This window comes from Barbus barbus (assembly GCF_936440315.1).
Source record: "Barbus barbus genome assembly, chromosome: 32".
In the NCBI taxonomy this organism is placed as follows: Eukaryota; Metazoa; Chordata; class Actinopteri; order Cypriniformes; family Cyprinidae; genus Barbus; species Barbus barbus.
In genome coordinates, this window is record NC_136760.1 from 1,599,481 (window position 1) to 1,621,144 (window position 21,664).

The 21,664-nt window shown below is 34.4% G+C and overlaps 1 protein-coding gene across 3 annotated transcripts in view; it reads right to left on the reverse strand.

The window, feature by feature from the left end:
• The window catches only part of slc39a11 (solute carrier family 39, member 11), a 113,440-nt gene that overhangs the window by 37,404 nt on the left and 54,372 nt on the right, over window positions 1-21,664 (reverse strand). For all 3 annotated transcript variants that reach the window (XM_079389452.1, XM_079389450.1, XM_079389451.1), the window contains exon 6: window positions 7,850-8,017. In XM_079389452.1, the coding sequence (XP_079245578.1) occupies window positions 7,850-8,017 (168 nt within the window). The remainder of the gene's footprint in view (window positions 1-7,849; window positions 8,018-21,664) is intronic.

Here is a 21,664-nt window from a genome sequence, read left to right on the forward strand (position 1 = left end):
CCATGATTTTAACCTTGAAATTAACACAAATCATGTCTTCAGACTCAATCATAGATGCTTGAATCTAGCTCCAATCCAGACAGAAATCATGTCTTTCCGACAATTTTTCTGCTGATTAACGATAATACAAGACCTTTCACCTTACAAATGGCTGTCGAAAGCACAGATTTGAATATAAATTGGTTGCATAACAGTAAAAAACAAAAACAAAGAACTTAAAATTATTGCATCTAAATATAAATTGCATCAAAGGATAACGAGTCCTACAAAAACCACCCAAACTAACTTAATTTTTACAGATAAAGCAGAGCGAGTTACTATAATGTATCATTTATTAACAGGTCTGTCTGATCATAGCATGACCTTCACTGATGGAAAATTAACAAAACAACAATTTCAGAGCCGTTTTTTGGAACTAGAGTTAAAAATTCACAAATTAGAATTCCCAAGCAGAAAACGTTTCAGTTTGAGTATTTTTCAAATTGATCATCTAAATGAGTGCTGTGATTTTTTTGATGGACACACTTGTAAATGCAATCCAGAAGAATACAATCATGCTCCTTTAAAAGTAACAGGAGCAAAGTTGTTTCGCCTTGGAAAAATAATGAATTCATTAGCTAATGAAAAAGAGGGATGTGGCACAGAGAAAATCTACATCTACAAAACAGATATATTGATCTTAAAAGGTTTAAGGAATAAAACGGGGCTAAATGAACTGAGAAAAGCAAAGTCATCTTATTTCATGCAGTTGTTTGCTGACTCTCAGGGCAATAGCTCACTTATTTGGAAACATATGAATAAATTAACCAATCGAAAATTCAGTCAAAGTAAAGGAATAACAAAACTGAATATAAATGGAAAGGTCAGTATTGAAGCTTTGAAAACTGCTAATTAATTGAATACCTTTTTTGTTAAATCAGTAGAAGAACTCGCAGGAAATTTCAGTTCTGTTTGTTTATCATGTGATGTAGTAAGAAATTCATCTTTTTATATTTCACAGGTTTTATCAAGATAAAATCGGTAAAATCAATTAAACCATTCAAAATCTAAAGATATATTCGGTTTAGACTCAATTAAGAAAATGTCTATGACTATTAAGCCAAATTTGAACTGTTTCCGTATGATAACACCAGGTATATCACTTAAAGCAGCTCAAATGTTTATGCATGCTATGATATTATCACATATGACCTATTGTGCCATAATTTGGGCTCAGGCTTCCCAATCCGTTTTTGAGCCTGTAATTTCATTATACAAGCAAACTTTAAAAGTAATGGATCAGAAACCAATGAAATGGCATCACTGTCAAATTCTTCAAAAGTATTTTGTACATTTTGAGAATTTTTTTAAGTTTTAATTTATAAAAACTGTATTTAAGTGTATACACGGCCTTGCCCCTGATGTATTCTGTCAGTTGATGGAAAAATACAGTAGTGATGGGGCGAAGACCAAGTTCGGAGATGCAGAACTACTGTGGGTCAATCATCCTTTTCAGTGAAAGGTTCACATCTATGCCTGTCGATTTAAAGTTGCAACCAGAACTCAGAGTTTTCTCTACAAAGCTGAAACAATGGCTGAAATATTTACAGCTAAGTGAGAACATTGAGTACCTTAGGCTTATTCAGGATGATATTCATTTTATCCAAGAAACTTTGTATAAAGTTACATATGTGCTAAGATATGTCAGTATGCCATTGTTGATTGTTTAGGTACAACATATACACACATAGTTACCTGTATATACAAATGTTTATTTATTCCTTGTGATTATTGTGTTGTTTAGATTTTATGTAAAAGACTAACCAAACTAGCTTTATGTTCTATGCCCTATGTACACAGCATCAGTTGTCTGTGTGTGACGATGCCTGGTGTATCGTCGCGGTTAAATTACTTAAAGGCAAATGAAGGCACGTTAAGTTAGACAACACGTTTCAGGACCAACTCATTGTCGAAATCATACTCTAGATTTAATACTGTCACATGGAATTGATGTTAGTGGTGTTGAAATTATGCAACAAAGCGATGATATCTCAGATCATCATCTAGTCTTGTGTAAACTCCATAGAGCTAAAACTGTAAATTCTACTCAAGTATGGTACAAGTATGGTAGAACCATCACTTCTACCACAAAAGACTGCTTTGTAAGTAATCTTCCTGATTTATCTCAATTCCTCAGCATATCCAACAGCGCAGAAAAACTTGATGATGTAACAGAAACTATGGACTCTCTCTTTTCTAGCACTTTAGATACAGTTGCTCCTTTACGCTTAAGGAAGATCAAAGAAAACAGTCCGACTCCGTGGTATAATGAGCACATTCGTACCTTAAAGAGAGCAGCCCGGAAAATGGAGCGCAGCTGGAGGAAAACAAAACTAGAGGTATTTCGTATAGCCTGCCGGGAAAATACCCTATCCTACAGAAAAGCATTCAAAACTGCTAGATCTGATTACTTTTAGTCTCTTCTAGAAGAAAACAAACATAACCCCCGGTATCTATTCAATAGTCACTAAATTAACAAAAAATAAAGTATCAACAGGTGTTGGCATTTCCCAAACGCACAGCAGTAATGACTTTATGAACTACTTTACTACTTTACTTCAGAGATAAAATTGTAACCATGCAGCCGTCAGCTACAGTATCGCATCAGATGCACTATAGATCCCCTGAGGAACAATTCCACTTATTCTCTACTATAGGAGAGGAAGAATCGTATAAACTTGTTAAATCATCTAAACCAACAACATGTATGTTAGACCCTATTCCATCTAAACTACTAAAAGAGCTACTTCCAGAAGTCATAAATCCTCTTTTGGCTATTATTAATTCATCATTGTCATTAGGATATGTCCCCAAAACCTTCAAATTGGCTGTTATTAAGCCTCTCATTAAAAAAACACAACTTGACCCCAAGGATCTAGTTAATTACAGACAGATCTCAAATCTCCCTTTTCTGTCAAAGATACTAGAAAAGGTAGTATCCTCACAATTATATTCCTTCTTAGAGAAAAATGGTATCTGTGAGGAATTCCAGTCAGGATTTAGACCGTATCATAGTACTGAGACTGCTCTCATTAGAGTTACAAATGACCTGCTTCTATCATCTGATCGTTGTTGTATCTCTTTATTAGTTCTACTGGATCTGCGCTGCGTTCGACACTATCGACCACAACATTCTTTTAAATAGACTAGAACACTTTGTTGGCATTAGTGGAAGTGCCTTAGCATGGTTCAAATCGGACTTATCTGACCGCCATCAGTTCGTAGCAGTGAATGGAGAGGTATTATATCGATCACAAGTGCAGTACGGAGTACCTCAAGGCTCAGTACTAGGGCCGTTACTTTTCACGCTTTACATGTTACCCTTGGGAGATATTATCAGGAGACATGGTGTTAGCTTTCACTGTTATGCTGATGGTACTCAGGTCTATATTTCTTCACGGCCTGGTGAAACACACCAAATTGAGAAACTAATGGAATGCATAGTCGATATAAAAAACTGGATGATGAGTAACTTCTTACTGCTAAATTCTGAAAAAAACAGAGGTGTTAATTATCAGACCTAAAAACCCCACATGTAATAATCTAGAACACTATCTAACACTTGACGGCTGCTCTGTCGATTCTTCTTCATCAGTTAGGAACCTAGGTGTGCTGTTTGATAGCAATCTTTCATTTGAAAGCCATGTTTCTAGCATCTGTAAAACTGCGTTTTTCCATCTCAAAAACATATCTAAATTGCGACCTATACTCTCAAGGTCAAATGCAGAAATGCTCATTCATGCATTTATGACCTCAAGGTCAGACTATTGTAATGCTTTATTGGGCGGTTGTTCTGCACAATTGATCAACAAACTACAGTTGGTCCAAAATCCAGCAGCTAGAGTCCTTACCAGAACCAGGAAGTATGACCATATTAGCCCGGTTCTGTCAACACTGCACTGGCTCCCTATGAAACATCGTATAGATTTTAAAATCTTGTTAATTACTTATAAAGCCCTGAATGGTTTGGCACCTCAGTATTTGAGCGAGCTCTTATCACATTATAGTCCTCCACGTCCGCTGCGTTCTCAAAACTCTGGCCATTTGATAATACCTAGAATATCAAAATCAACTGCGGGCGGCAGATCCTTTTCATATTTAGCACCCAAACTCTGGAACAATCTACCTAATACTGTTCGGGAGGCAGACACACTCTGTCAGTTTAAATCTAGATTAAAGGCACATTTCTTTAACCTGGCTTACACACAACACACTAATATACTTATATTATTCAAATCCATTAAAGGATTGTTAGGCTGCATTAATTAGATCAACCGGAACCGGGAACACTCCTCATAACACATGATGTACTCGTTACATCGTAAGAAGAATAGCATCTACGCTAATATTTGTCTGTTTCTTTCTTATTCTGTTTCTCAGTCCGTGTCCGGATCAAATGGTGGATCGGCGCCGGGAGATGATGTATGTGTCCCTGATCGTCGGCGGAGGCCGGACACCTGGATTAGCCCCAGGGACATATCCCCAGTGAAGACCTAGACTAAAAATTCAATAAAACTAAAAATAAAACAAAATAACTAAAAATATAATAAAATACCTAACTACATAATACTAATATTGTTAGAAATTGTAACAACATAAAAATAGAAATATAATACATTTATACATTTAAAATTTTAATTAAATCAATAATTAATCAATAAATAAACAATAATATCCTGGCCAGATGAGAACTGGCCCCCCGACAGAGCCTGGTTTCTCCCAGGGTTTTTTTCTCCATTCTGTCTCTGATGGAGTTTTGGTTCCTTGCCGCTGTCTCCTCTGGTTTGCTCAGTTGGGCACACTTGATTTCTAGTGATTATCGTCAATTTGATTTCACAGATACTATTTATCTAAACTGAGCTAGACAATGACATCACTGAATTCAATAATGAAATGCTTTTAACTGACAATTGAGTGTTTCATCTTATCATTATACATTACTGACACTCTATCCTCCAGTTTGATACTGTTAAGTGCTTTGACACAATCTGTATTGTTAAAAGCACTATATAAATAAAGGTGATTTGACTTGACTTGACATTCTGGACACCGGCTTTGTTGCTCTCTCATACTAACCTTTTCAAGATCAAATTGGCCAACGGCACTTTAGATCACACATCACAGACCTGAGGCAAAGGTCAAGTCTTCATCATGTCACGGGAGGCACCGAATACAACTGCACTCAACTCAACGCTCCACACGTTATAAAGACCGATCTGACCTGTGTGGAGACCAAGACCGTTCACGGGACAGCTGCACAGATTAAGGTTCAAAGAGGCAAGGCTATAAATAGTACAAAGGTGAGAATGATGCAAGGTAATAAGGAAACAGCAATATATTATGTTTGCAGGTCACTTTTTTTTTTAAGAGTCGGAAAAAAAAGTAAATTTATAATTGTTTTTTCCCCATTCAATTCATGATTGATTATTGTATATTCCATTAAACTTCAAAATAAAATAAAATAATTTTTTATTTAATATATTTTATTATTTTTTAAATATTAATAATGTACACTGAATTTAAAAGTTCGGGTTGATAAGATTATATTCAGATTATACTCCGTACTTTAAACTCAGCAAGCCTGCATTCATTTGATTAAAAAATACTGTAAAAGCAGCAATATTATGAAATATTCTCTCATGATCCTTCAGAAATCATAATAATATTCTGATTTACTGCTCAAGAAACATTTCTGATTATTATCAATGTTAACACAGTTGTGCTGCACAATGTGTGTGAAAACTGTCATACATTTTATTTTTCAGGATTCACAGATGAATAGAAAGTTCTTAAAAAAGAAAAACTAAATGGTACTGACTCCAAACTTTTAAACAGCAATGTGTATTTATATCATAATAATTTATAGAATTGTATTAAAGATCGTTTCAGGAATCAAAAATGTGGTTGATATAATGATTTTAAATCAATGTACTGTTCTGTTGAACTAGTCAATGAATTGATGAACTTGTGCATCAAGTCTGATTCATCAGTTATTATATAACAGGTAATTTTCTTAGTGACCTTGTGCTGTACCTTCTTCTCAAACCCGTGCTAAAGCACAGTGCTCTATTGATCTCGCCTCATTCAGATGATTCATTCTGAGAAACGCTTGTCTTGCTGACTATATGTCCATTTAAGAGTCTGGCTGAAAAGAACAAGCTGAGAGTTACTGTGTAAATTAATGAGGAACACATCTCGTGTCTTACACACTTTCACTCTTGAAAGCGCAGCTGGTGGTCGCTTTGCAGGTCATCCATCAGCAGTCAAGACTTCTGGGAGAAGTGTGCTTGATTTCAAGGGCCACGAGACGCACATTGAGGACAGCAGGGTCACACTGTGCCAATATGAGAGCGAACACACGGCTCTCAGAATACCTGTCATCTACATTCCCCTCACTCACACTGCTCAGATCGGCAAACACATCAGAGAGAGCGGCCCTCAGCACTGTGATCAAGTGCTGCCCAAAGCACTGCTGATAAACAGGAAAATACAGGCAGCAAACGCAAAAGAGAACGAGGAGATGAAAAGCAGGAGAAAAGAGACTTTTAAAATGTCATAAAAGCAGGGATCAGCCAGCAGGAGCTCAAGCTTAACTACGACTGACTTGGTTGTTCATTTTCAGTTTTATTTTTGACCATTTCATTTCTGAATACAGATTTTATTTTGATAGAGTCAATATTAACTAATTGCAAAAATCGAAAATGCTATTAATTTATTCATTATTTTGCTCACAAAACTTGAATTTAATATAATATATTTATAAATTATTTTTAAATGTTCATACATTTTACATGTGTATATATAATATTTAAACATATACATATATATATATATATATTATATAGTACACATATAAAATGTATTATATTTATACCATATACAGTATATTATAATAAATACATTTTACATGTACATATAATACTTAAACAAATATATATATATATATATATATATATATATATATATACACACACACATATATTTATTTATTTTTGCTTCATATATTACATTACATGATATTTCCTACTGACACACGACAGCAAAAGATAAAAAATAATGGACTTAAAACCATCTTTTTAGTTGCTTAAAACACTAGTGTTCTAATAATTTTGGCCAACACTGTATATATACATTTATATACAGGGGGGGGGGGGAGAGAGACTTGACCCCCCTCTGGGTCTATGCATCCCTGCCTCTGCTGAATTATTAATAAATGATTTGTGAAACGCACTATGAAGTCCCGTTCTGAATCAAATGATATATATAAATTTACTATACATAAACATTTAAAACCCTTTCATATATAAATCATGTGTTTGTGATACTGAACAGACCGATGTCAGACTGGATCTAGTTTTAAACGAGCCCCAGTTCACTTGTGCATAAATGTAGAAAGTCTCCTGTTAAAAATGTGTGTTGCACACAGGTGTCCTGATCGAAAGCCTGTCGCTTCGTCAGCATGGTGAGGAAACACTTGTATTTTTGCATTGTGCAAATAACCATATGCAACTCATGTTTCATTACAGGATCAAATCACCGTTTGAAGCGCCTGTCATGGGGAAAGGTCACATGCAGATATGGATAATTATGCAACAATGCCTTCTCACAGGATTAGGCCACACAGACGGATGACGTGGAGTCATTGTTGACCACACAAACAACCCTAAATTTAACAATTTGCTCTTAAAAGCAATAATAATGGATGCTATAATGTTATCTTCCATCATGTGCAACACATACACTACTATAAAGTGTAGAGAGACGTGCTATAGGAGGAGACATGTGGACTTATATATGAGGAGAGACTCACCGGGAATGTTGTGTATAGTGATGGCCAGTATCAGCAGAACGATTCTCCTCCAGCTGCTTCCTGTTTGACCGCTCACTTCCTGTGCTTTAGGACTCACGTCCTGCTCCTCCGTGTGGCCCGTGTTGGGACCCCTGCGTCTCTGGTACACCTCTCCATTCTCGATTTTATCTAAAGGAGGAACAGAAGTTGCATGTCAAACATCTTCTGGAGAACAGCACATTTCCATTAAGCACTGAAAGAATCAATACAACAGCAATTCATTAGTCAGTGTCACAAAATGACATAAATCAGGGTTTAAATGTATTTAGACCCGCTGTGAACAGGGCTGTAACCTGATGGAAAATGAAAAGGCATTAAAACGGCTCATAAAACGTGACCTCTTGAGGTTAACCACCAATGTTTTCTGAAGCTATTTCTTTCACTGACCATTTGTTGAAGTCAAATTTATTTAAATAGTGTTTTAGGGATTGTTTCAAAGCAGCGTCACTATTATAAACAGAAAAATAACAGTGTTATTATTGCAAAAATCATCAATTATGAAACTACATTTCAGGTCTACAGAGGACATGGACTATATATATATATATATATAATTTATATAGACTCTTTTATAATTATAACCTGTATTATTTTATCAAGATAACATGTGTATAGACAATTTCTGAACAAGTCAGGATTAGGCCATAGTTCAATTATTCAATTGTATATCAAATATACAAGTTTTTTTTATATATATATATATGTGCCTTAGAAAAAAAACATTTTTAGTGTCCCTCTTGAGAAAAAACAAAGGCACTGATTTTAAGATCAATCAGGGGGAATATATTATATTTATAACATTTATATATTATATAAAATATTTAGTGCCGTCAAACGATTAATCGTGTTTAATCACATCCAAAATAAAAGTTTTTGTTTACATATATGTGTGCGTACTGTGTATATTTATTATATATATATATATAAATACACACACATGCATGTATATATTTAAGAGAAATATGTTAAGTTTATATATTAAATATATTTATATGATATAAATTATACGAATATAAATATATACACGTAAATATTTTCTAAATATATGCTGAATTTGTGTGTATTTATATATGCATAATACACACACACACATATTATGTAAACTTTTATTTTGGATGCGATTAATTGCGATTAAGCACTAAAAATATTACATACAAATGTTTTAGATTTTTTATAATATGTACCTTATATTTGATATTTTGAGTTGTTATTTTTAACAGTATTGCAACATCGAAACTTTTGTCCATTATGAAACAAGCTTTTTTTCTACAGTTATTCAGCTCAATTTAGTTCAATGTTGACTGAATTTAGTTCAATAACTGTGTTGATGCTGAACTTGGAATAAATCCTGTTGTTTTTGTGTTTCAGGCTTTGTTTTTGTACCTTGTTCATGATAATTACCAATGAATTGATCAAATCAAACACAAAGTGCAAAATACACTATTAACCAATCAGTTGTTTAGTTGATCCTGTTAGAAAATTACTTACAACACTGAGTTCAATACAGCCAATAAATCAACCTGGAGTCTCATTACTGTAGTCCACTTGCTTTCCCATGATCAATATATAACCAGCAGAACATAACGGAAGGAACGGCTCTTTTCAAAGCCGACCTGAGCTTTCATCTCTCAGATCTAACACTGTATTTATCACAGCTTTAAACGCTGATCGTCAAATCAATTATTTCCTTTAATCGCTACAAAACCGATATACGGAGTGCATCTGAAAGTCCCACCGACAATTACCCGCCACTTTAGAGCACAATTATGGAAAATAGAAGAGAATGACACTGATGACCCTCAATTGTCCTCACTGAAACACGTCTCTCCCAAGCACACACGAAAGCACATAATCAATGCAGATTACTTGGGCTGAAAGGTGATGAGGAGCACATCAGTCATGTGTGATCGCCGAAGCACATGCGGTAAAACACCAGAGGATTTTTCAGATGAGTTCGCATGTGGAATATGAAATGTGATTTCAGTTTGGTGACCGAAGGATCGCATGTGAATTAATTATGAGAGATGCACAGCATGTGAAAGCTAATAGCTTCCTATCCAGCAAATGTTTGTGTTTCAAAAATGTTGCACAGCCATAAAATAATATAAATGAAGCAATGTGCATTTAGGAATATTCATTGAGAAATTATAGGAATAGTTAAAACATTTAAAAAACTAATAATGGCATTAATAAAAAAAAAATATATATATATATTAAAATGCCACCTAAAATGCCACCAAATGTGCCACGTTTCTATTTACTTTATTGCATTTAATTTTATAAATTATTTTTAATATATATATATATATATATATATATATATATATATATATATATATATATATATATATATAAATATGCATTAAAAATCATTTATAAAATTAAATGCAATAAAGTAAATAGAAACGTGGCACATTTGGTGGCATTTTATGTCATAATTCAATTGGAAAAAATATGTTGCTCAGCTAAAAAAAAAAATGAAAGAAGCAACGTGCATTTCATGAATATTCATTGATAAATTAAAGAGTTATTTAAAAAAGTAATAATAAATAAATACTTTACAAAATGAAAATGTGGCACATTTGGTTGTATATTATGTCAGAATTTAACAGGGGCAAAAGAAACAACCCATTTGCATTTAATGAATATTCAATGAGAATTATAAAAATAATTAAGAATTCATTGATTTTAGGAAATATTACAGGTGCAGTTTCAGCCTTACTGAGGCTTAATCCTCTGTTAATTAATGAGATGCAGGGTCGTTATAATTAACAGAGGCAAATAAAAAAACAGTAATGTTGCACATCTAGATGCATTGTGTTTCACAGTTTAACTGATGCGTGAAGAATGCCACAGATGAGCGATAGAGAAGATATTCACACTGACAGCTGAATTAATTACAGATTCTTAGATGATGCTTGAGATGAAAGACCCCAAATACCAATAGTTTGTTGTACATTTTTCAGGTTGGCAGCCACAACATCTCGAAAAATAATAAATAATACACCAAATAGTCAAAAGCTGCTGCTTGGATGTTGCAATGAAATCCTAGATTTTGAATTTTGTAGGTGTTTGCCCATGCAAACCTCGTCACAATGATGGTAGGTTGTTGTTGTGGGTGTTTGTCTGAGCGATTTCTTCTTAACTCGAGCTAACACCCAAATCTCTGGTGTCTAGATATGACTCTGCACTTCTCTTAATGTAAGTACTTCTCATCTTCTTCACTTGTTTTATCATCTGCCAGGCGAAAATAGTTTAGAAAAGTAATAGCACACCCTTCACAAGCTGTGCAAATTGAGATATCATTCATGTCCGCAGCTCGCCTAAGCAATAATTAGTTGTTTCATGGATTGTACCAAGAAGAATGCACTCAGGAAAATAAAAACACTTTGCTGTCTCTGTCAGTAACACACACACACACACACACACACACTGATTCTCTGAGGATACTGAGTCATAACAGCACAGCTTAATAAGCATCCAGTGAATCCGTGCAAACACAGGCCTGATACTGTCCACATCACAGTGGCATGAATCAAAAAACATATCTTCAGCTCAAACATATTATTACTTAAAGGTCAGAACAGCGAGTCAGTGCAGACCAGGCTGTTATTTGTGTCGATCAAACTGTCTCCACGGGCGTCCGGTTTTTCTGTTGATTACTGCTTGTTTGCTGGTTTTCTTGACAATGTGTGTTCTGCAGCTACATCCCATATCACGACTGATTTGCATACGCTCGGCTTGGCACCAGGAGGCTCAAACCTGTCTTCAGCAATCAGCCATTTTCTAAATAAATTACACTTGCACAATATGTGGCATAAAGACAAAGACACGCATGTGACATTATAATAACTTGAACACTTTGTGATAACTGAAGCATAATGAACTTTTTAAAGTTTGAGGTTGGTAAGATTTTGTTCATGTTTTTGAAAGAAGTCTCTTGTGCTCACTTCTTTTGCATTTATTTGATCAAATATGCAGTAAAAATTGTGAAATATTATTAAAATGTAAAGCAGCTGTTTTCTATGTGAATATGTGTTAAACTGTAATGTATTTCTGTGATCTGCAGCTGTATTTTCAGCATCATTACTGCAGTCTTCAGTGTCACATGATCTTCAGAAATCATAATAATATACTGATCTACTGCTCAACAAACATTTCTGATTATTATCAATGTTGAAAACAGTTGTGCTGCTCATTATTTGTGTGGAAACTGTGATATATTTTATTTTTCAGGATTCTTTGATGAATAGAAAGTTCAAAAGAGCAGCATAACGTTTTGTAACATTATAAATGTCTCCAGTGCCACTTTTGATCAATTTAATGTATCCTTGATGAATAAAAGTATTACTTTAAAAATAATACAAATAAATACAAAATACCCCAAACTTAGTGTATGGTAGCTTTAAAACACATGGCATATAGTGCATTAATCGTATTTACATTTATTTATATACTTTTATGGTTTTTACGGTATGTCCTTTTTGAAGCATTACAGCAACGTCTAACTCCTTTGCATGGAGATTCAGCCCAACATCTCTCCTTTTGTGTTTGACAGAATACATAAAGTGACATGAGTTTGACTGATATGCATTTACAGATATAACCCACTGATCCTGCCAAACACAATACAGTTTGATTCACTGCAAACTGGCTTTACCCAGACATCAGTACCCTCTACTGGCCGGCTCTGACCCGATGGGACATTTCAACCCAACCCAAGTCCTCCATTAAATATAGGAGATGCTCCGGAGTGCAGAATTAACTCAATACTCCACAAGCATTGACTGTAACACAACTTTTACCACTGTGAATATTTACAGTAATTATAATCTTGTTGAGCTTTTGTCCGTGAGTCCATGATCCAATCATTCAAATGCAGACATTACAAGCACATCACGTATATATATATATATATATACATCTAGAAAACCGCACACACAGCCAGAGATGATCTCAAGACCTCCAGAGACAGATCTTCCATCATTCCCCTCACAAATGTCATCTCAAGTGTGTTTGATTGAGTACAGAGGAGACACAGAAACACAGAAAGACAATCCATCTCTGTCATACCTGGATCATGATGAATGAAGCACCATGTGCCGACTTGAGCGTCTGAAGAGCAATAAAACATCAAATCTGACAGCAAGCTTTAACATGTTCATTTAATATCAAAATATAACAGATTATATAATCAAACAAGTTAACTATTATAATATACATGTTATAACAAATTATGTGTATAATTGTATTTATATATACCTGTATAAATAAATTAGACATTATATAATTTAACAGATTAACTACTATATTAACTTTTACAAAATATATGAGCTACTGCAGTTATTTTTTAATAAATATATAAATGATACATGCCAATACAATGTAAAATATTTAAAACATTTTACTTCAAGTGACATGTATTTTAAATAAATATATAATTATATGCCCATTATATTATATAACTTAAATATTACAATTGTTTTTACTTTATGTGACAGATATATATATAAGGATAGATGATAGATAATCTAGTAATTAATTAATAGTAATTAATAATTAATTAATATAATGTGGCAATTCTTTATTTTTTTTATAAATATATAAATATATTGCATGTCCATGACATTATATATTATAACTTACTTTCCTTCATGTGAAAGTTATTTAATATTTAATAAATATATTACATCTCCATGAAGCAGTAATTAAAAAAAAATAAAAAAAAAAATATATGTATATATATATATATATATATATATATAAATAAATTATGAAAAACAAAATGTTAATAAAACATTATAATTTATTTCTGCCAGTTTTGATGCTGATTTAAATATAAAAGAAGAGAAATCATTTGAAAACCATCGAATTGTCATTAAAAAGCATTATTTTTCATATCTGACAAGAATTATTACACATAATATCTAATATCCGCCACAACACAAAGACATCAAACTTTTGCTTTTAATATTACTTCTATTAATTTCTAAAGTAGTGTTTTGAATGCTAATAATACGACACCATAACGTTCATACCAAAGAGCAGAAGTCCTTTTAATTTATCCTGTCACGAGTTCACAACACAAACAATGACATGCTATTATATTTATTTATCTAAAGAAAGCACAATACAATTTATCAGCACTCAAAGACAACCTTAGTCTGACAGAATGTTTCAAATCTGAAAGTTTCTTCTAAAAACCCTTCTAAAATGAATCCAGGCCCAAATAGCGGTCATCATAACAGCAGGTTTGTGGAAATCGATCATTTCCATCTTATTTCCCTTTCAGGCTCAGCCACACGTCACCATAGAAACGCTTGGCCAGCGGCCGCAGTCAAACCCAAGCCAATACGTGGCTTGCATATTCACGCTTACATTCATACTGTATATTCATCATGTGTCGCAGTAGCAGTCGAAGCGTGCATATTCACAGAATCACACCAGCAGCATATGCGCTTTAACCTCCGCTCACCTCATCTGCCGTACATGTGATCAGAAACATTGCACATGCATTCATCATCAGACCTGCTGTCATTCTGAAAGAACACGCTGCCCTTTATTTCTGTGATGATCACGCCGACTAAACAACCTCAACTCAATCGATTTCAATCAAAGTTGCATTGCATTAAAAAGTGCACTGTGGGCATCCAGCCAGAGGTTATTTAGTCAATTAAACTCAACTAAAAAACATTTCATGACTCCAAAACACTCACGAAAATAAACAAATGTAAAAAAAATAATAATAATTAATTAATGCATGGTATATTATAAAGCTTGAACCATTTACAACCTGCCTGCATCAAACAACAATAACACTAAACTAAAACTAAAACTACAAAAATCTTACTTTTCAATTGTAGTGTATCATACTTTCCACAAACAGCATATTATTATGATTTCTGAAGGATCATGTGACACTGAAGACTGGAGTAATGATGCTGAAAATACAGGTATGATCAGAAATAAATTACATTTTAACAGATATTCACATAGAAAACAGGGTTTTTCAAATTATAATAATATTCCACAATTTTGTTTATTTTTGATCAAATAAATGCAGCTTTGGGGAGCAGAAGAGACTTACACAAATTAATTTTAGTTTTTTGAACATTTAAACATGTTAGCCTGTATTAAACATGAAAAAATGCCATAGTTATCAATAGCACTAAAGTAAATAAATAAATAAATAACACTGTTCACCAGCCTTAAGTATACAAAAGTCTGAAAATTCAACTTCAACAAACAAATAAATGAATGAAAAACTTAATTGGAAAGCCAATTCAAAACTAATTTAATGTCATTTATTATAAGCAAATGAGTAATATATCATATGATGCATCATGCATTTCACAAATTTGTATAGAAATGCTTTCCTCTGTTAATTTCTGGCAGCAATAAACAGAACAAATAGTTTTGTTTGATTTTCAAAAGCTATGACCAGTTCCACAGCCCATCAACAACCAATTAACCTCCAGCTGTCAGAGTGAACGAGGCACAGCTTCTGTCGCTCGATGCTTTATCATGTAGCATCTGGTCAGAAAACGGTCACGTGTCATTGACTGCAGTATATACTTCCACAGGCATGAAGACACTCTGAACACACTCTGAACACAAAGCCCTGACCTTCACGAGCTGAAAAACACAGCTAGAGCGGTTTGATGTCAAATAATGTGTGTTACTTCACTGCCATTTCTATCTTTTCCATCTTCTATCTGCTGGATTAAGTGAAAAACATGTGTTTACAGAGGAGTTAAGATAAACTGTTAAATTTCCATTCCTATTAAATATGACTAATTACTAATAAATATTTAATAAATTGCAAATTAATGATAAAAAGCATTACTGGTAATTGTATCACTATTAGGAATATAGGTCTTTTAAGTTATCGGTATCAGAAGAAAAAGTATTACAATTATTTTTATTACATTATTTTTTTTTTTTTCTAATTTACTATTCAAATTATCCTTTTATACATTTATTATTATTAGTAGTAGTAACATAGTAACTAAAATAATTTAAAAAAATAAACAAACACTAAAACAAACACCAAAATTACTAAAACGTTTAAATTAAAATGATAACAGAATATAAAAATCAAATTGCGAATATTATCAATTAATATAAAAATATCAAAGATACTAAAATAATATTGATAAATATCTCATATATATGCTTATAAAAAAATATTTTGTGATATTTGTTAAAATTAAAATGATAACATTATAAAAATCTAATTTTTTAATTATTTTTTAATTTTGTGCCATTTGGTAATTGCACACAAATTAACCACATAAACTTAGTTTTGATAACATGCATCGGTGGGAATTCATCTCTCATGATCAGGGGCTTATGATAAGACAATGAAGTGAAGTGACATACGGCCAAGTATGGTGACCCATACTCAGAATTGGTGCTCTGCATTTAACCCATCCAACGTGCACACACACACCGTGAACACACACACACACACACACACACAGCAGTGAACACACACACACACCGTGAACACATACACACAGCAGTGAGAACACACACACACACACACACACACAGCAGTGAACACACACACACACCGTGAACACATACACACAGCAGTGAGAACACACACACACACACACACACACAGCAGTGAACACACACACACACACACACACCGTGAACATACACCCGGAGCAGTGGGCAGCCATTAATGCTGCGGTGCCCGGGGAGCAGTTGGGGGTTCGGTGTCTTGCTCAAGGGCACCTCAGTCGTGGTATTGAGGGTGGAGAGAGCGCTGGACATTCACTTCCCCCACCTACAATCCCTGCCGGCCGGGGACTCGAACCCACAACCTTTGGATTACGAGTCCGACTCTTTAACCATTAGGTCACGACTTCCCTAAGACAATCATAATACCTCAATAACTGCACCAACTGATTACTCAAGATCTGGCATCTCAAGATTTAATTAAAAACACGAGAGACTGTTATTACAAATAGTATTGGTAATGCTGGAATTGTTTCCTGTAATCTCTGTGAAAGGGCTACTTATGGCCACAGACACAGAATCACATTGTACGGCTGTAACAGGTGCTCTCCGTCAGAGACTGAGAAACACACGGGACAAGCTCAGCTGTCTTTCAAAGGCCAGCTCTGTCCTCAAGCACCTGAATCACCTCAGTCATGTGGGTGATGAAACACTGCTATGGCCCTCACAACCACACAGGCCATTCACATTCACACACTTCTGGTCAAACAACTGTTTTGAAACAAAGAGGATTTCAAAGGGAAACTGGCCAACTATCAACTTCGCGAGCAAATTTCAGTGCCAGAATAAAGAAGCTCAAAAACTCACAGTCCTGAATTTTCCTTAAAGCTTGGCATCAACTCAAGTGTTAAAATCTAAGCACAGAAAACTGCTAATACGAGAAAGGAAAGAAGGTTGTAATATTCTTCATGAAGGATTTAGATGAGGGAATCTACACTAAACTCGACCCTACACCTACCTAACAGTGTTAAAGGCAAACGTGAGATAAAAACACATTTGCTGAAGCAACCAAGTCATTTTATCTTGCTTCTACAAGTCTTTGAGCTCTTTTATCGAGATTCGTGTTTCACAAGAGCGCTTCACATCACAAGTGCAATGCTGTACCGGGTGCGCTACCGAGCAAGTTTACTACGGTAGAGAAGCCAGACATATGGAGCTGGTGATGTGACGCAAAAGTCAAAATGTATTCGTTTACAAATCATACACTACAGTAAACGTGTTTTGAGGTCATAATATGCAAGAAATTGCATGAGATTAAATATTTATTCATCTATAATCTGCCCATGTATTCATAATTTGTGTGAAAATGAATACAATTTGTTCATGATTTACAGCCTCAAGTGTTTTGGAGTTTTGTATTTTCCAAAGAGCCAATGAGTCTATGTTGAATGTTTTCCAGGTTAGTGGCAAATTGATGAAAAATAGGCGAGTTTGTTTGGGGCATTTAGCAACATGTAAACAAGATATCAGCCGTGAAATGTGAAAAACACATTCAGAGAGAGGAAATTAGAATAAATCAATAAACAAGCAAGCAAGTGAAAGTAGCAGAAGTCTCTCACCGGCTCACAAGATCTGTGATACATTCAGGACTGGTTTGGTGCGCACATATTTTAACATAATGTGAAGGACATGAGGGAGAATTAATTATTAAATAACTGAGCAGCATAACAAACCGTACAATAAGCATCTTCAGCAACAGAATAGAAATAGTAACTATACACTTTATGCAATAATATTCTGAATAGCTGTTATTATGAAGACACCACCAGTGAATATGGTAAAATAAATAAATAAATAAAAAATAACTAATAGATATTACCATATTTTATTGATTACATTAAGAATTACAGTTTTTGTAGTACTGGAAATGTTATGTTGTGAATATGAAAATGAGGCTTTATCTAATTAAATAAGCACTAATTTGCATACATTTCCAGAACATCGGATAAAGCCAGGTTTAAAAATTCTATTCTATTTTATTTTAATGATTTATTAGAGCTAAAGGTTTTTATGGATTACTCTATTTTTCACTCCATAAATAAAAAAACACTGTCAACAGCCAGAAAAAATAAATAAAATAATTACAATGCTTGTATAAAAATGGTATAAAATTAGGCAATTTATATTTGAACAAGCCCCTCTGTAAAAACAGTAAAGTTTGGTCTAAGTGCTGCTGAAATTGAGAAAACAGCTAAATTAATTTACATTAATTCCCCGGAAGATTCCCCGATTTGCTCGGTGCATCAGCAAAAAAAGTTAACGATCCGATGCATTTTTTAAAAAGTGTGCATTGGCTACAAGTTGGCATTTGTATCGCGATGCATTGTTTCTAACATATTGGTAAAAAATGATTTATTTATATTTAATTACTAGTGGATGCTACACTTTTATTATTTAGAAAGTTTTATATGTAGATAGATTTCTCCTCTCTAAACTGTGTCTCAAGTGCGTTCTCTCATCACCGCTGCGCGTGAATATGACGAATCACAACAACAGTACGGAGACCTGAGGAAAAGCAGGGATTAAAGTCCAAAACCTGACTTGAAATAACCTAACAAATAAATTGGGGCTAAAGCGGTTATAAATGACAAAGTTCACACAATCTCACACAAATTTGTGCACGCTTATTCTTAAGCAGCCCTTAATGTCGATCATGGCAAACAGCGAATATGTGCTGTTTAATGCATTTGAGATGTGTTGTTTTCCTCAGTGCATAACTGACATGTCAAGAGTAGCCTATATTTTTCATCTGTAAATGTTAGAAAGTCATGCAAATGTATCCATTTTGCTGTCAGGAGTGGGCTTATTGCGCAATAATTCTGGGCCAAATATGCATTTTATGATAGCAGTATCTGTAAAGTAACTATTGTAATGGGTAAATAAAATGTAAGCTAATACAGTACTAATTACTAAGCTCAGATGACTTAATGTGTTTCTTATAGCAGTTAAAATGTAGTTTTAATTTAGTGATTTTAACTTTTAGTTTAGTGATTGTTAATGCTTTAAAGAGCAATGTTAGATTGTAATGTTCTAATGCTATCTGTTCTAACTATATAAGGTACCGCTGTTATAAAACCAGAGAGAGGCTGCATGGCTATGATAGTATGTGAGAGAGTCAGTGGTAATATCATTGCATTCCTATTGGTCAGTGAGCTCAGTTTAGCCTGAACCAGGTTAGCTTTCCAGCAGAAGTAGCCACAGACTGAGGTTGACCTTTGTTAAATTTGCTTTATGGAACCAAATCATTTGACAGTGAGTCAGAATAACTGAAATAAGCCTGGCCTATTTGGTAAACGTGTTTTATGAGACAGGCCTCGAGGCGTTAGAAGTCAAGTTAATTTATGATTTGCTGTCTGTCTGAACCAAAGAAATAAAAGCCATCATATTTTTTCCATTGGATCGTATTGCATCGAATCGCATTGTGTCGAATGGAATCGTAATCAAATCGATATCCTAATGTAAACTGATAAAGTTAACACTAAATGTATATTTTAATTATTCATTATTATTTATTTTTTTCCACTAGTCTGAAACAACAAGTTATGAAAAGCAAACTAGCTCAAACTGCCCAGTGCAATATTTCGTCCTGTAGCATCTTGCAACTTCGTTTTGGAATAAAAGCTACTTAAAGTGACTTTGACAAGTAGGACTAATATGTTTTCATCAATTGATCAAATGTTAGGTTATGCCTGGAGTTATTTAACTCTATGTTTGACAGGAAAAGTGTTCCAGGTCCATCCAGCAACACACTTCTTGGCGCCTCGTTCTGTCTCACCTTGCAGCATTCATGACGACTGTGTGTGTTTCCAAACAGCGCCGCGTCTGCCGAAGCCTTGCTGCTGCTGTAATGTGAAAGATGCAGCCAAGTTAGGATGGGCTCAGCGCACGCTGCTCAGATTCTGCTGCTGAAACCCTCTGTGATGGAGGAGAGAATGAGCGATGATGCCCGTCTATGGAGGCCTGCTGTGTTTCCTGGCAAAAGCTCGGCTGATGAGCTCCGCCTCCATCTTCACCTTCAAATACTATCTCATATAACAAGCAGGAGCCTCGGGGGCCGAAGGGATTTCACAAAAAACAGCAGCAGGAGAATAAACAGCAAATACTCCACATTATAAACACTCATGCAGAGAAAGGAAAGAGAAAGGAGTTGCAAACACAGACGTAAGAGCGATAGCGTGAAGGGCTTAAATCGGGGGGGGGGTTATAGTTTTCCATAACCATTTTCCTCCCTTTCGCTGACCATTAGAAGTAAACAGACTGTTTTGGGCTGCTGTGCCTTTAATATTTCAGCTGCATGTAAACACATTCTTCACATATGGATTGAGGAAAGGCGTTTTGGTCATGGGCTGCTGGTTTGCTGTTAGATTCAATTTAGTTTTTAACAGTTACAGTAAGATATTCAATAACAGCCTCTTTGATTCTGAAAGACACAGCACAAGTATGTTTTTCTTTTTTGTACACATATGCATACATATATATACATACATACATATATATATATATATATATATATATATAGTACATTGAACTCTTACCTCAAATATATATATATTTTAATTTGATTAAAAATGCACAAATAAAAGTTTGTGAACCCCTTGCAGAATCAGTAAAAATGTGAGTAATTTTAACAAAATAAGAGAGATCATACAAAATGCATGTTATTTTTTATTTAGTACTGTCCTGAGTAAGATATTTTACATAAAAGATGTTTACATGTAGTCCACAAGACAAATAAATAGCTGAAATTATTAAAATAACCACATTCAAAAGTTTGTGAACCCCTGGTTCTTACTACTGTGTGTGGTTACCTGGATGATCCACCACTGTTTTGTGTTTTTTGATGGTTGTTCATGAGTCCCTTGTTTGTTCTGAACAGTTAAACTGAGCACTGTTCTTCAGAAAAATCCACGTCCTGCAGATTCTTCAGTTTTCCAGCATCTTTTGCATATTTGAACCCTTTCCAGCTGTGACTGTATGATTTTGAGATCCATCTTTTCAGACTGAGGACAATTGAGGGACTCGAACACAACTATTAAAAAAAGGTTCAAACGTTCACTGATGCTCCAGAAGGAAACATGATGCATTAAGAGCCAAATATTTCTTATCTTGTTGAAATATAATTTTTCTCCATTTAGTACTGCCGTTCGAAAGCAAGAGAAGATACTTGCATGTTTCCCAGAAGACAAATTAAGTACAATTTACAAAAAACAGAGCTCAGTTGAACTGTTCAGAACAAACAAGGGACTC